This window comes from Salmo trutta, chromosome 2, assembly GCF_901001165.1.
Source record: "Salmo trutta chromosome 2, fSalTru1.1, whole genome shotgun sequence".
Taxonomy (NCBI): Eukaryota; Metazoa; Chordata; class Actinopteri; order Salmoniformes; family Salmonidae; genus Salmo; species Salmo trutta.
The window spans coordinates 39,522,214-39,539,643 of record NC_042958.1 but is presented as its reverse complement, the minus strand read 5'-3'; the positions used below and the strand labels follow the sequence as shown (position 1 = coordinate 39,539,643).

Sequence of the window (17,430 nt, the reverse complement as noted above, 5' to 3'; positions counted from 1 at the left end):
CATTTAAACAGATAATACAACATGGTCTCTGTACCATCCTCCTCTGATAAACACCTAATTTATCCTCCTCTGATAAACATCTCATTTAAACAGATAATACAGCATGGTCTCTCTACCATCCTCTTCTGACAAACATCTAATTTAAACAGATAATACAGCATGGTCTCTCTGCCATACACCTCTGATAAACATCTCATTTAAACAGATTATACAGCATGGTCTCTCTACCATCCTCTTCTGATAAGCATCTAATTTAAACAGATAATACAGCATGGTCTCTCTACCATCCACCTATGATAAATATCTAATTTACACAGATAACACAGCATGGTCTCTACCATCCTCCTCTGATAAACATCTCATTTAAACAGATAATACAACATGGTCTCTACCATCCTCCTCTGATAAACAACTCATTGATACAGATAATACAGCATGGTCTCTCTACCATCCTCTTCTGATAAACATCTAATTTAAACAGATAATACAGCATGGTCTCTCTACCATCCTTTTCTGATAAACATCTAATTTAAACAGATAATACAGCATGGTCTCTCTACCATCCACCTATGATAAATATCTCATTTACACAGATAATACAACATGGTCTCTCTACCATCCTCCTCTGATAAACATATCATTTAAACAGATAATACAGCATGGTCTCTCTACCATCCTCTTCTGATAAACTTCTAATTTAAACAGATAATACAGCATGGTCTCTCTACCATCCATCTCTGATAAACATCTCATTTATCCACCTCTGATAAACATCTAATTTATCCTCCTCTGATAAACATCTAATTTAATCAAATAATACAGCATGGTCTCTCTACCATCCTCTTCTGATAAACATCTAATTTAAACAGATAATACAACATGGTCTCTCTACCAACCTCCTCTGATAAACATCTCATGTAATCAGATAATACAGCATGGTCTCTCTACCATCCTCTTATGATAAACATCTCATTTAAACAGATAATACAACAAGGTCTCTACCATCCTCCTCTGATAAACAACTAATTTAAACAGATAATACAGCATGGTCTCTCTACCATCCACCTCTGATAAACATCTAATTTATCCTCCTCTGATAAACATCTCATTTAAACAGATAATACAGCATGGTCTCTCTACCATCCAACTCTGATAAACATCTCATTTACACAGATAACACAGCATGGTCTCTCTACCATCCACCTCTGATAAACATCTCATTTATCCTCCTCTGATAAACATCTAATTTAAACAGATAATACAACATGTTCTGTCGACCATCCAACTCTGATAAACATCTCATTTAAACAGATAACACAGCATGGTCTCTCAACCATCCTCTTCTGATAAACATCTCATTTAAACAGATAATACAGCATGGTCTCTCAACCATCCACCTCTGATAAACATTTCATTTAAACAGAAAACACACCATGGTCTCTCTACCATCCACCTCTGATAAACATCTCATTTAAACAGATAACACAGCATGGTCTCTCTACCATCCTCCTCTGATAAACATCTCATTTAAACAGTCTACCATCCTCCTCTGATAAACATCTCATTTATCCACCTCTGATAAACATCTAATTTATCCTCCTCTGATAAACATCTCATTTAAACAGATAATAAAGCATGGTCTCTCTACCATCCTCCTCTGATAAACATCTCATTTATCCACCTCTGATAAACATCTAATTTATCCTCCTCTGATAAACATCTCATTTAAACAGATAATACAGCATGGTCTCTCTACCATCCTCTTCTGATAAACATCTAATTTAAACAGATAATACAGCATGGTCTCTCTACCATCCTCTTCTGATAAACATCTAATTTAATCAGATAATACAGCATGGTCTCTCTACCACCCTCCTCTGATAAACATCTCATGTAATCAGATAATACAGCATGGTCTCTCTACCATCCTCTTCTGATAAACATCTAATTTAAACAGATAATACAGCATAGTCTCTCTACCATCCACCACTGATAAACATCTCATTTATCCTTCTCTGATAAACATCTCATTTAAACAGATAATACAGCATGGTCTCTCTACCATCCAACTCTGATAAACATCTCATTTACACAGATAACACAGCATGGTCTCTCTACCATCCACCTCTGATAAACATCTCATTTATCCTCCTCTGATAAACATCTAATTTAAACAGATAATACAACATGGTCTCTCTACCATCCTCCTCTGATAAACACCTCATTTATCCTCTGATAAACATCCCATTTAAACAGATAATACAGCATGGTCTCTCTACCATCCTCTTCTGATAAACATCTAATTTAAACAGATAATACAGCATGGTCTCTCTACCATCCACCTCTGATAAACATCTCATTTACACAGATAACACAGCATGGTCTCTATACCATCCACCTCTGATAAACATCTCATTTATCCTCCTCTGATAAACATCTAATTTAAACAGATAATACAACATGGTCTCTCTACCATCCTCCTCTGATAAACATCTCATTTAAACAGTCTACCATCCTCCTCTGATAAAAATCTAATTTATCCACCTCTGATAAACATCTAATTTATCCTACTCTGATAAACATCTCATTTAAACATATAATAAAGCTTGGTCTCTCTACCATCCTCCTCTGATAAACATCTCATTTATCCTCCTCTGATAAACATCTCATTTATCCACCTCTGATAAACAACTAATTTAAACAGATAATACAGCATGGTCTCTCTACCACCCTCCTCTGATAAACATCTCATGTAATCAGATAATACAGCATGGTCTCTCTACCATCCTCTTCTGATAAACATCTAATTTAAACAGATAATACAGCATGGTCTCTCTACCATCCACCTCTGATAAACATCTCATTTATCCTTCTCTGATAAACATCTCATTTAAACAGATAATACAGCATGGTCTCTCTACCATCCAACTCTGATAAACATCTCATTTACACAGATAACACAGCATGGTCTCTCTACCATCCACCTCTGATAAACATCTCATTTATCCTCCTCTGATAAACATCTAATTTAAACAGATAATACAACATGGTCTCTCTACCATCCTCCTCTGATAAACACCTAATTTATCCTCTGATAAACATCCCATTTAAACAGATAATACAGCATGGTCTCTCTACCATCCTCTTCTGATAAACATCTAATTTAAACAGATAATACAGCATGGTCTCTCTACCATCCACCTCTGATAAACATCTCATTTAAACAGAAAACACAGCATGGTCTCTCTACCATCCACCTCTGATAAACATCTCATTTAAACAGATAACACAGCATGGTCTCTCTACCATCCTCCTCTGATAAACATCTCATTTAAACAGTCTACCATCCTCCTCTGATAAACATCTAATTTATCCACCTCTGATAAACATCTAATTTATCCTCCTCTGATAAACATCTCATTTAAACAGATAATAAAGCTTGGTCTCTCTACCATCCTCCTCTGATAAACATCTCATTTATCCTCCTCTGATAAACATCTCATTTATCCACCTCTGATAAACAACTAATTTAAACAGATAATACAGCATGGTCTCTCTACCATCCTCTTCTGATAAACATCTAATTTAAACAGATAATACAGCATGGTCTCTCTACCATCCACCTCTGATAAAAATCTCATTTATCCTCCTCTGATAAACATCTCATTTAAACAGATAATACAGCATGGTCTCTCTGCCATCCAACTCTGATAAACATCTCATTTACACAGATAACACAGCATGGTCTCTATACCATCCACCTCTGATAAACATCTCATTTATCCTCCTCTGATAAACATCTAATTTAAACAGATTATACAGCATGGTCTCTCTACCATCCTCCTCTGATAAACATCTCATTTATCCTCCTCTGATAAACATCTCATTTATCCACCTCTGATAAACATCTCATTTAAACAGATTATACAGCATGGTCTCTCTACCATCCTCTTCTGATAAACATCTCATTTAAACAGATAATACAGCATGGTCTCTCTACCATCCTCCTCTGATAAACATCTCATTTAAACAGTCTACCATCCTCCTCTGATAACCATCTCATTTATCCACCTCAGATAAACATCTAATTTATCCTCCTCTGATAAACATCTCATTTAAACAGATAACACAGCATGGTCTCTCTTCCATCCTCCTCTGATAAACATCTAATTTAAACAGATAATACATCATGGTCTCTCTACCATCCTCCTCTGATAAACATCTCATTTAAACAGTCTACCATCCTCCTCTGATAACCATCTCATTTATCCACCTCTGATAAACATCTCATTTATCCTCCTCTGATAAACATCTCATTTAAACAGATAACACAGCATGGTCACTCAACCATCCTCTTCTGATAAACATCGAATTTAAACAGATAATACATCATGGTCTCTCTACCATTCTCTTCTGATAAACATCTCAGTTATCCACCTCTGATAAACATCTCATTTAAACAGATAATACAACATGGTCTCTACCATCCTCCTCTGATAAACATATAATTTAAACAGATAATACAACATGGTCTCTACCATCCACCTCTGATAAACATCTCATTTAAACAGATAATACAGCATGGTCTCTCTACCATCCTCTTCTGATAAACTTCTAATTTAAACAGATAACACAGCATGGTTTCTCTACCATCCACCTCTGATAAACATCTCATTTATCCACCTCTGATAAACATCTAATTTATCCTCCTCTGATAAGCATCACATTTAAACAGCTCACACAGAATGGTCTCTCTACCATCCACCTCTGATAAACATCTCATTTATCCTCCTCTGATAAACATCTCATTTAAACAGATAACACAGCATGGTCTCTCTACCATCCACCTCTGATAAACATATTTTTTAAACAGACAACACAGCATGGTCTCTCAACCATCCTCTTCTGATAAACATCGAATTTAAACAGATAATACAGCATGGTCTTTCTACCATCCACCTCTGATAAACATCTCATTTACACAGATAATACAACATGGTCTCTCTACCATCCTCCTCTGATAAACATCTCATTTAATCAAATAATACAGCATGGTCTCTCTACCATTCTCTTCTGATAAACATCTCAGTTATCCACCTCTGATAAACATCTAATTTAAACAGATAATACAACATGGTCTCTACCATCCTCCTCTGATAAATATCTCATTTAAACAGATAATACAGCATGGTGTCTCTACCATCCTCTTCTGATAAACTTCTAATTTAAACAGATAATACAGCATGGTCTCTCTACCATCCAACTCTGATAAACATCTCATTTACACAGATAACACAGCATGGTCTCTCTACCATCCACCTCTGATAAACATCTCATTTATCCTCCTCTGATAAACATCTCATTTAAACAGATAATACAGCATGGTCTCTCTGCCATCCTCTTCTGATAAACTTCTAATTTAAACAGATAATACAGCATGGTCTCTCTACCATCAAACTCTGATAAACACCTCATTTATCCTCCTCTGATAAACATCTCATTTAAACAGATAATACAGCATGGTCTCTCTACCATCCTCTTCTGATAAACTCCTAATTTAAACAGATAATACAGCATGGTCTCTCTACCATCCAACTCTGATAAACATCTCACTTACACAGATAACACAGCATGGTCTCTCTACCATCCACCTCTGATAAACATCTCATTTATCCTCCTCTGATAAACATCTCATTTAAACAGATAATACAGCATGGTCTCTCTGCCATCCACCTCTGATAAACATCTCATTTAAACAGATTATACAGCATGGTCTCTCTACCATCCTCTTCTGATAAACATCTAATTTAAACAGATAATACAGCATGGTCTCTCTACCATCATCCTCTGATAAACATCTCATTTAAACAGATAATACAGCATGGTCTCTCAACGATCCTCTTCTGATAAACATTTAATTTAAACAGATAATACAGCATGGTCTCTCTACCATCCACCTCTGATAAACATCTAATTTAAACAGAAAACACACCATGGTCTCTCTACCATCCTCCTCTGATAAACACCTCATTTATCCTCCTCTGATAAACATCCCATTTAAACAGATAAAACAGCATGGTCTCTACCATCCTCTTCTGATAAACATCCCATTTAAACAGATAAAACAGCATGGTCTCTCTACCATCCTCCTCTGATAAACATCCCATTTAAACAGATAATACAGCATGGTCTCTCTACCATCCTCTTCTGATAAACATCTCATTTAAACAGATAATACAGCAGGGTCTCTCAACGATCCTCTTCTGATAAACATTTAATTTAAACAGATAATACAGCATGGTCTCTCTACCATCCACCTCTGATAAACATCTATTTTAAACAGAAAACACACCATGGTCTCTCTACCATCCTCCTCTGATAAACACCTCATTTATCCTCCTCTGATAAACATCCCATTTAAACAGAAAACACACCATGGTCTCTCTACCATCCTCCTCTGATAAACACCTCATTTATCCTCCTCTGATAAACATCCCATTTAAACAGATAAAACAGCATGGTCTCTCTACCATCCTCCTCTGATAAACATCTCATTTAAACAGATAATACAGCATGGTCTCTCTACCATCCACCTCTGATAAACATCTCATTTATCCTCCTCTGATAAACATCTAATTTAAACAGATAATACAGCATGGTCTCTCTACCATTCACCCAGAAAAGCAGAATACATAATAACCAATCACATATGACTATATTACTCCATGTGCTCTGAGAGTGAATCCCAAATAGCACCCTATTCCTTATTGTGCATTAGAGTCCAGTGGGTGCAATGTGGGCTGTGGACTGAGACTTCTCTCAGCAGAGACTGTGTCAGAGAGATCGGTGTGATATCTACAGTATGTCTGGATGGATATTGATCCAGCTGCAGTGTGATATTGACTGAAACCATGACAGGTAGGAGAGATTCATTTATCAGACAGTTTAGAAACTGGATTATTTCTATTATGAGAGATGGAGTTAACTTCTTCCCTAATGGTATCTATCAAATACAAAGGTGGAAAAGCAGGCAAAAAAACAAATCAACTTCAAGAACATACATAAATCTAGACAACGTCTACATCTGTAACATTCTGTTCTGATCCAGCAGGGATCCGACTCACAACCTGTACAACATCACACAACACCGGAGAACAAACATCACAACACCAGAGAGCAAACATCACACAACACCAGAGAACAAACATCACAACACCAGAGAACAAACATCACACAACACCAGAGAACAAACATCACAACACCAGAGAGCAAACATCACAACACAAGAGAACAAACATCACACAACACAAGAGAACAAACATCACAATACCAGAGAACAAACATCACAACATCAGAGAACAAACATCACAACACCAGCGAACAAACATCACAACACCAGAGAACAAACATCACAACACAAGAGAACAAACATCACACAACACAAGAGAACAAACATCACAACACCAGAGAACAAACATCACACAACACCAGAGAACAAACATCACACAACACCAGAGAACAAACATGACACAACACCAGAGAACAAACATGACACAACACCAGAGAACAAACATCACAACACCAGAGAAAAAACATCACAACACCAGAGAACAAACATCACAACACCAGAGAACAAACATGACACAACACCAGAGAACAAACATCACAACACCAGAGAAAAAACATCACAACACCAGAGAACAAACATCACAACACCAGAGAACAAACATCTCAACACCAGAGAACAAACGTCTTAACCCTTGTGCTACTCTACTCACCCTGTTCATCCAGTTTGAGGAGCTGCTCGGGGACCTTGGGGGAGTTGAGGGCCAGCCTCAGACACTGGCCTATACTCCATCCCTTTCTACATGTAGCCCAACCCTACAATACACTGTCTCTCTCTATCCCCTACCCCTCGTACTCACCCCCTGTTCATCCAGTTTGAGGAGCTGCTCGGAGACCTTGGGGGAGTTGAGGGCCAGACGGAGACAATGGATGTTGAGTTCAGGCATCACATATTCCAGAACCTCTTTTAGAGGTAGGCCTCGGGCTGTACCATGTCTCGCTGTGGAGGGGACCGCATCCTCCAGGATTGCCCCACGTAGGGTTGTTAACTGGAAGAGAGAGAGAGAAAGAGAGAGAGAGAGAGGGAGAGAGAGAGACAGAGAGAGAGAGAGAGAGAGAGGTAGAGAGAGAGGTAGGTAGAGAGAGAGAGAGGTAGAGAGAGGTAGGTAGAGAGGTAGTTAGAGGTAGGTAGAGAGAGGTAGGTAGAGAGAGAGGTAGAGAGAGGTAGGTAGAGAGAGAGGGAGAGAGAGGTAGAAGTAGGTAGAGAGAGAGGTAGATAGAGAGGTAGAGGTAGGTAGAGAGAGGTAGAGGTAGGTAGAGAGAGGTAGAGGTAGGTAGAGAGAGAGGGAAAGAGAAAGGTAGAGGTAGGTAGAGAGAGAGAGAGAGAGAGGTAGAGGTAGATAGAGAGAGAGGTAGTGAGAGAGGTAGAGAGAGAGAGAGAGAGAGAGAGAGGTAGAGAGAGAGATAGAAAATGAGAAAGAGAAAATGAGAGAGAGAAAATGAGAAAGAGAGAGGAGAGAGTTTTGTTATATGTTTACTTTGACAACGTAAGTAATTTAACCTTCCATGTCAATAAAGTCTATTGAATTGGATTGAATTGAGAGAGAGCGTGAGAATGAGGGTTTAGGCCCCTGCACCACTCCCCACTCCACCCCCATCCCTCCACTCTCTCCATCCCTCCACCCCATCCCGTGTGTGTGTGTGTGTGTGTGTGTGTGTGTGTGTGTGTGTGTGTGTGTGTGTGTGTGTGTGTGTGTGTGTGAGAGAGAGTGTTCACTGCAGTGCAGATACACCATTGCCATCAGTGACTGAACAGGGGATTTAACCTTGTCTCTGTGACCGAGAGGAGAGGGCTGGCGTGACCCATTTAGTTGAAATATGGAGAAAAGGTTACGCTTCAAACCAGGACTGACATTTAATATCAGTGACATCCCCCCCCTCCTGCATACTGCATCTGTTTCACCTTCAGTATTCAGAGAGCAGACCCCCTAGAGTCATTCACTGACAGCTGAGTCTGTCTGTGTGTGACTGGCTGACTAACTGACTGACTGACTGGCTGACTGGCTGGCTGACTGGCTGACGGAATGACTAACTAACTGACTGACTGACTGGCTGAATGGCTGACTGACTGATTGGCTGACTGACAAACTATATGACTGACTGACTAGCTGGCTGACTAACTGGCTGACTGATTAGCGACTGACAGATTGATTAACTTGTTGGCTGACTGACTGACTGACTGATTTACAGGGTCATGACTGGCTGACTAACTGGCTGACTGACTGACTGGGTTACTAACTGCCTGGTTGACTAAATGAGAGACTGACTGACTGGATGACTGATTAACTGACTGGCTGACTACCTGGCTGACTGACACACTGACTGGCTGACTGACCGGCTGACTGACACACTGACTGGCTGACTGACTGACTGGCTGGCTGACTGACTGGCTGGCTGACACACTGACTGGCTGACTTGCTGACTGACACACTGACTGGCTGACTGAATGACTAACTGACTGGCTGGCTGACTAACTAACTGACTGACTGACTAATTGACTGGCTGACTGACACACTGACTGGCTGACTAACTGTCTGGTTGACTAAATGAGAGACTGGCTCAGTGACTGGATGACTGACTAACTGACTGGCTGGCAGAATTGCTGAATGACTAATTGGATGACTGACTGACTAACTAACTAACTGGCTGACTGACACACTGACTGGCTGACTGACTGACTGACTGACTGACTGGCTGACTGACTGACACACTGACTGGCTGGCTGACTATCTGGCTGACTGGTTGACTCACTGGCTGACTTTATGACTAACTGGCTGACTGACTGACTGACTGATTAAATAACTGGCTGACTGACTGGCTGACTAACAGAGTCATGACTGGCTGACTGACTGACTGGCTAACTGACTGAATGGCTGACTAACAGAGTCATGACTGGCTGACTGACTGGCTGACTGGCTAACTGACTGGCTGGCTGACTGACTGAGTGACTAACAGAGTCATGACTGGCTGACTGACTGGCTGACTAACAGAGTCATGACTGACTGGCTGACTGACTGACTGACTGACTAACAGAGTCATGGCTGACTGGCTGACTGGCTGACTGACTGGCTGAATAACAGAGTCATGGCTGACTGGCTGACTGACTGGCCGAATAACAGAGTCATGGCTGACTGGCTAACTGACTGACTGGCTAACTGACTGGCTGACGGACTGGCTGACTTTCAGAGTCATGACTGACTGGCTGACTGACTGGCTGACTGGCTGACTGACTGACTGGCTGACTAACAGAGTCATGACTGACTGGCTGACTGACAGACAGAGTCATGACTGACTGGCTGACTGACTGGCCGAATAACAGTCATGGCTGACTGACTGACTGACTGACTGGCTGGCTGGCCGAATAACAGAGTCATGGCTGACTGACTGACTGGCTGGCTGACTAACAGAGTCATGACTGGCTGGCTGGCTGGCTGACTGACTGACTGACTGACTGGCTGGCTGACTAACAGAGTCATGACTGGCTGGCTGACTAACAGAGTCATGACTGACTGGCTGACTGACTGGCTGACTGGCCAAATAACAGAGTCATGGCTGACTGACTGGCTGGCTGACTAACAGAGTCATGACTGGCTGACTGGCTGGCTGGCTGACTGGCTGACTAACAGAGTCATTACTGGCTGACTGGCTGACTGACTGACTACCGCACTGTTTTTGAAATATATACCGTTAGCAATCGAGAACTATAAACGTTTTGCTACTTTTCTCATCAACATTGATGCCCTGAATTTAGCAGGCGCTATCGACAGATCAGTAGGAAAAAGTGATGGGCTACTTTCTACTCAGGCCACGGTCAGTGTGAACCAGAAACGCTTGCCAGACAAGATGTAGCTACAAACAGAACGGAGTTAAATGATTCCAGTCTGCTGTGAAGTGTTCATCCATGCAACATTTTCCAGATATAAGTTTCTAATGTTGTCAGACAGTCATTTTTATTTCAAGTTAAAGCATACTGTTAACTTGCTAGCAAGCTGATATCTTTCCGACAGATAAGATCTAAACCAGGCCAGAACTTGACCGTGTAGACCAATTTGGGTTTCCAATCTCTCCAAAATAATGTGGTGATCGATGGTATCAAAAGCAGCACTAAGGTCTAGGAGCACGAGGACAGATGCAGAGCCTCGGTCTGATGCCATTAAAAGGTAATTTACCACCTTCACAAGTGCAGTCAGTGCTATGATGGGGTCTAAAACCAGACTAGAGCATTTTTATTTGACTAGGCAAGCCAGTTAAGAACAAATTCTTATTTTCAATGACATCCTTGGAACAGTGGACTGCCTTGTTCAGGAACAGAACAACATATTTTTACCTTGTCAGCTCGGGGATTCAATCTTGCAACCTTTCGGTTACTACTCCAACGCTCTAACCACTAGGCTACCTCACGCCCCGATTCGTATACTTTGTTTATCTTCAGGAAGGCAGTGAGTTGCTGCGCAACAGCTTTTTCAAAACATTTTGAGAGGAATGGGAGATTCGATATAGGCCGATAATTTTAAATATTTTTCTGGGTCAAGGTTTGGCTTTTTCAAGAAAGGCTTTGTTACTGCCACTTTTAGTGAGTTTGGTACACATCCGGTGGATAGAGAGCCGTTTATTATGTTCAACATAGGAGGGCCAAGCACAGGAAGCAGCTCTTTCAGTAGTTTAGTTGGAATAGGGTCCAGTCTGTAGCTTGAAGGTTTAGAGGACATTACTATTTTCATGAAAGTGTCAATAGATATAGGATTAAAAAACTTGAGTGTGTCCCTTGTTCCTAGGTCCTGGCAGTGTTGTGCAGACTCAGGACGACTGAGCTTTGGAGGAATACGCAGATATAAAGAGGAGTTCGTAATTTGCTTTCTAATGATCATCATCTTTTCGTAAAAGAGGTTCATGAATTTATCACTGCTGAAGTGAAAGCCATCCTCTCTGGGGAATGCTTTTTAGTTAGCTTTGCGACAGTATAAAAATACATTTTGGATTGTTCTCATTCTATTCAATTAAGTTGGAAAAATAGGATGATCGATCAGCATTGAGGGCTCTTCAATACTGCACGGTACTGTCTTTCCAAGCTAATCGGAAGACTTCCAGTTTGGTGTGTCGCCATTTCCGTTCCAATTTTCTGGAAGCTCGCTTCAGGGCTCGGGTATTTTCTGTATAGCAGGGAGCTATTTTCTTATGATAAATGAGTTTTGTTTTTAGGGGTGCGGCTGCATCTAGGGTATTACGCAAGGTTACATTTAGTTCCTCAGTTAGGTGGTTAACCAATGTTTGTACTCTGACGTCCTTGGATAGGTGAATGGAGTCTGGAAGGGCATCAAGGAATCTTTGGGTTGTCCGAGAATTTATAACAGCTTTTGATGATCCTTGGTTGGGGTCTGAGCAGATTATTTGTTGAGATTGCAAACGTAATAAAATGGTGGTCCGATAGTCCAGGATTAAGAGGAAAAACGTTAAGATCCACTATTTATTCCATGGGACAAAACTAGGTCCAGAGTATGACTGTGGCAGTGAGTAGGTCCGGAGACATGTTGGACAAAACCCACTGAGTCAATGATGGCTCCGAAAGCCTTTTGGAGTGGATCTGTGGACTTTTCCATGTGAATATTAAACTCACCAAAAATGTAAATATTATCTGCCATGACTACAAGGTCCGATAGGAATTCAGGGAACTCAGTGAGGAATGCTGTATACGGCCCAGGAGGTATAAAAAGTCTAGACAATAGTGACCCATCCACTTAGCTAAATGTGGGTGAGGGGTGGTTATAGCATTTCCTTCACTTCCATCAATGTGTCTGGGTAAGCATTTAATATTTATTCAATATTTTTTATCTGGACACTTTCTGTTTTAGATATACCATTTACACCTTCTGTATCCTGTGCATGTGACAAATAAACGTAGATATAGCGTGTCTTTATTTGATATAGCGTGTGTTTACCACATTGCCTCACATGTGAATCCTTAAAGAGATGGGTGGGGCTAAGGCTTAAGAGGGTGTGAACAATGCTGAATGGGTGTAGGGGTGCTCTCCAGTAGGTACCATATCATTCAAGGATCATTTCCTCAAAAGTAGGGTTTCAAGTATATCAACTTTCAAAGCAGAATTACTTTCCCAATGTTCCTCAACTGTAGTGTATGATAGACCATTTTCTAGCTCGGAGTCTCTACTTTTATCCAATGTCAAAAACACTATTTAAAATGTTGCTACATAAGACCGAATCGAGGCGGTCGGTCATAAATAGTTACAGTAAAAAAGGGAAAATAAATACATGTAAATATGGGTTGTATTTACAATTGTGTTTGTTCTTCGCTGGTTGCCAATTTCTTGTGGCAACATGTCACAAATCTTGCTGCTGTGACGGTACGCCCATTCAATAGAAATATCTCTCTCAACTCTTCCTCCCTCCCTCCCTTCCTCCAATCCTCTATGTCTTGTTTTTTACCTGACTGGTCCTGAAGGTGACTCGGTAGTTGTACTGCATCCATTCCTTCTCTTTCCCTTCATCCAGCTTCTCTCTCCTGATGCTGACTGCTACTGGACCCAGGTTCCCATCCACTCCAAAGTAGTTCTGGTGTTCTGCAGGACAGGAGAGGAGAGGAGAGGGTAGACAGGAACAATCAGACAAACTGACTTTTTACATGCCCAGACAAATAGCTCCACACACACTCATGCTTATGCTAATGCAAATGCTCATACACACATAGGGTTATGCTAATGCTAATGATCATACACACATAGGGTTATGCTAATGCTCATACACACATAGGGTTATGCTGATGCTGATGCACATACACACAGGGTTATGCTGATGCTAATGCACATACACACACAGGGTTATGCAAACGCTCATACACACATAGGGTTATCCTGATGCTAATGCTCATACACACACAGGGTTATGCTAATGCTGATGCACATACACACAGGGTTATGCTGATGCTAATGCTCATACACACACAGGGTTATGCTCATACACACACTCACAGGGTTATCTATGTGACTTTTCAGGACTTCTTTGGGTATCAAAATGTATTCTCATTCAAAATCCTATTTTTCCTAAACCTAACCCTTAACTTAACCCTAACCCTTAACCCTAAAATCCCTAACTCTCTAACCCTTAACCTAGCCCCTAACCCTAACCTTAGCCCCAAACCCTAATTGGTAATGTTATCTGGTCTAAATGCTAATAGTTCACTGGGCTAAATGCTAATGGTTAGCTGGGCTAATTGGTAATGGCTATCTGGTCTAAATGCTAATATTTCACTGGGCTAAATGCTAATGGTTAGCTGGGCTAATTGATAATGGTTATTTGGTCTAAATGCTAATAGTTCACTGGGCTTAATGCTAATAGTTATCTGGGATGAGCCATTATAGTCTATGCACTGAGTCTGTCCTCTGCCAGATTCTGTAGGTTCTTGATTACAGTAAAGATTAGAACAACAGCAGGGATCCCTGGGAGACTAGAGACCCTTTTTTCACCTTTATTTAACCAGGTAGGCCAGTTGAGAACAAGTTCTCATTTCCAACTGCTATGTGGCCAAGATAAAGCAAAGCAGTGCGACACAAACAACACAGAGTTACACATGGAATAAACAAACACACAGTCAATAATACTATAGAAAAGTCTATATACAGTGTGTGCAAATGTAGTAAGATTAGGGAGGTAAGGCAAAAAACAGGCCGTGGTGGTAAAGTAATTACAATTCAGCAATTAAACACAGGAGTGATAGATGTGCAGAAGATGAATGTGCAAGTAGAGATACTGGGGTGCAAAGGAGCAAAAAAATAGATGACAATATGGGGATGAGGTAGTTGGATGGGATATTTACAGATGAGCTATGTACAGGTGCAGTGATCTGTGAGCTGCTCTGACAGCTGATACTTAACCTGTTGGGGATAGGGGGCAGTATTTGCACGGCCGGATAAAAAACGTACCCGATTTAATCTGGTTATTACTACTGCCCAGAAACTAGAATATATGATTTGGATAGAAAACACCCTAAAGTTTCTAAAACTGTTTGAATGGTGTCTGTGAGTATAACAGAACTCATATGGCAGGCAAAAACCTGAGAAGATTATGTACAGGAAGTGCCCTCTCTGACCATTTCTTGGCCTTCTACACTCTCTTTACTGAAAACAAAGGATCTCTGCTGTAACGTGACACTTTGTAAGGCTCCCATAGGCTCTCAGAAGGCGCCAGAACGTTGAATGATGACTCTGCTGTCCCAGGCTGAAAAACAGTAGCGCATTTGGTAAGTGGTCGATCTGAGAACAATGAGACGGGGGTGCGCGTGCACGTGAAGAGTCCATTTTAGATTTTGAGTCTTTGAACGGTAAGGACGTCTCCTGGTCGGAATATTATCGCTTTTTTACGAGAAAAATTGCATAAAAATTGATTTTAAACAGCGTTTGACATGCTTGGAAGTACAGTAATGGAAAATGTTGACATTTTTTGTCACGATACGCGTTCGCGCGTCACCGTTCGGATAGTGTCTTGAACGCAAGAACAAAACAGAGGATATTTGAACATAACTATGGATTATTTTGAACCAAAACAACATTTGTGGATGAAGTAGAAGACCTGGGAGTGCATTCTGACGAAGAACAGCAAAGGTAATCCAATTTTTCTTATAGTAAATCTGAGTTTGGTGAGTGCCAATGTATCTATAATTCTTAAAATAATTGTTATGTTTTTTGTGAACGTTTATCGTGAGTAATTTAGTAAATTCACCGGAAGTTTGTGGTTGGTATGCTAGTTCTGAACATCACATGCTAATGTAAAAAGCTGGTTTTTGATATAAATATGAACTTGATTGAACAAAACATGCATGTATTGTATAACATAATGTCCTAGGAGTGTCATCTGATGAAGATCATCAAAGATTAGTGCTGCATTTAGCTGTGGTTTTGGTTTTTGTGACATTATATGCTAGCTTGAAAAATGGGTGTCTGATTATTTCTGGCTGGGTACTCTGCTGACATAATCTAATGTTTTGCTTTCGTTGTAAAGCCTTTTTGAAATCGGACAGTGTGGTTAGATTAACGAGAGTCTTGTCTTTAAAATGGTGTAAAATAGTCACATGTTTGAGAAATTGAAGTAATTGTCACGGTTGTCGTTGGTGAATGAGGACCAAAATGCAGCAGGTACGTGTATGCTCATATTTAGATTTATTAACTTACAAAAACAACTGAATACAAAATAACAAAACTACTAGAACTAACAAACGAACGAACAACAAAACAGTCTGGCAAAGCCTAGGGCTGAACACAGAACAATCACCCACAAAACACAAACACACCCTCATTTATGAGACTCTCAATCAAAGGCAGATAGACAACACCTGCCTTCAACTGAGAGTCCCAACACCAATTCACCAGACATAGAAACAGACATACTAGACTCCACATAGAAATACCTAAACATAAACCAACACCCGGAATTACTAAAACAAACACCCTTAAACCAAACACACCACCCTGAACCACATAAAACAAATACCCTCTGTCACGCCCTGACCAAACTACAAACAATTAACCTTATATACTGGCCAGGACGTGACAGTACCCCCCCCTTAAAGGTGCTACCCCAGAAGCACCTTAAAAACAAAAACAAAACAAAAATACCCCCAAACAATACCTAAAAGAAAAATTCCCCCTTACTAAAGGGAGGGAAGGGAGGGTGGCTGCCGTCAACGACGGCACTGTGCTACACCCCCCCTCCCCAACCCACCTATATTGGAGGCGGCTCAGGTTCTGGCCGTTCCAGGCAGTCTGGCCTTTCGGGGCAGTCTGGCGGCTCGGGGCAGTCTGGCGGCTCGGGGCAGTCTGGCGGCTCGGGGCAGTCTGGCGGCTCGGGGCAGTCTGGCGGCTCGGGGCAGTCTGGGCAGTCTGGCGGCTCGGGGCAGTCTGGGCAGTCTGGCGGCTCGGGGCAGTCTGGGCAGTCTGGCGGCTCGGGGCAGTCTGGGCAGTCTGGCGGCTCGGGGCAGTCTGGGCAGTCTGGCGGCTCGGGGCAGTCTGGGCAGTCTGGCGGCTCGGGGCAGTCTGGGCAGTCTGGCGGCTCGGGGCAGTCTGGGCAGTCTGTCGGCTCGGGGCAGTCTGGGCAGTCTGTCGGCTCGGGGCAGTCTGGGCAGTCTGTCGGCTCGGGGCAGTCTGTCGGCTCGGGGCAGTCTGGGCAGTCTGTCGGCTCGGGGCAGTCTGGGCAGTCTGTCGGCTCGGGGCAGTCTGGGCAGTCTGTCGGCTCGGGGCAGTCAGGGCAGTCTGGCCACTCCGGCAGGTCAGGGCAGTCTGGCCACTCCGGCAGGTCAGG

At 41.6% G+C, this 17,430-nt stretch overlaps 1 protein-coding gene across 1 annotated transcript in view; it reads right to left on the bottom strand.

The window, feature by feature from the left end:
* The window catches only part of LOC115163089 (signal-induced proliferation-associated 1-like protein 2), a gene marked incomplete in the record, with an annotated part of 359,029 nt that overhangs the window by 205,063 nt on the left and 136,536 nt on the right, over positions 1 to 17,430 (bottom strand). Inside the window, 2 exon segments of the mRNA XM_029714698.1 lie at positions 7,926 to 8,114; positions 13,567 to 13,700. Of these exon segments, the coding sequence (XP_029570558.1) occupies positions 7,926 to 8,114; positions 13,567 to 13,700 (323 nt within the window).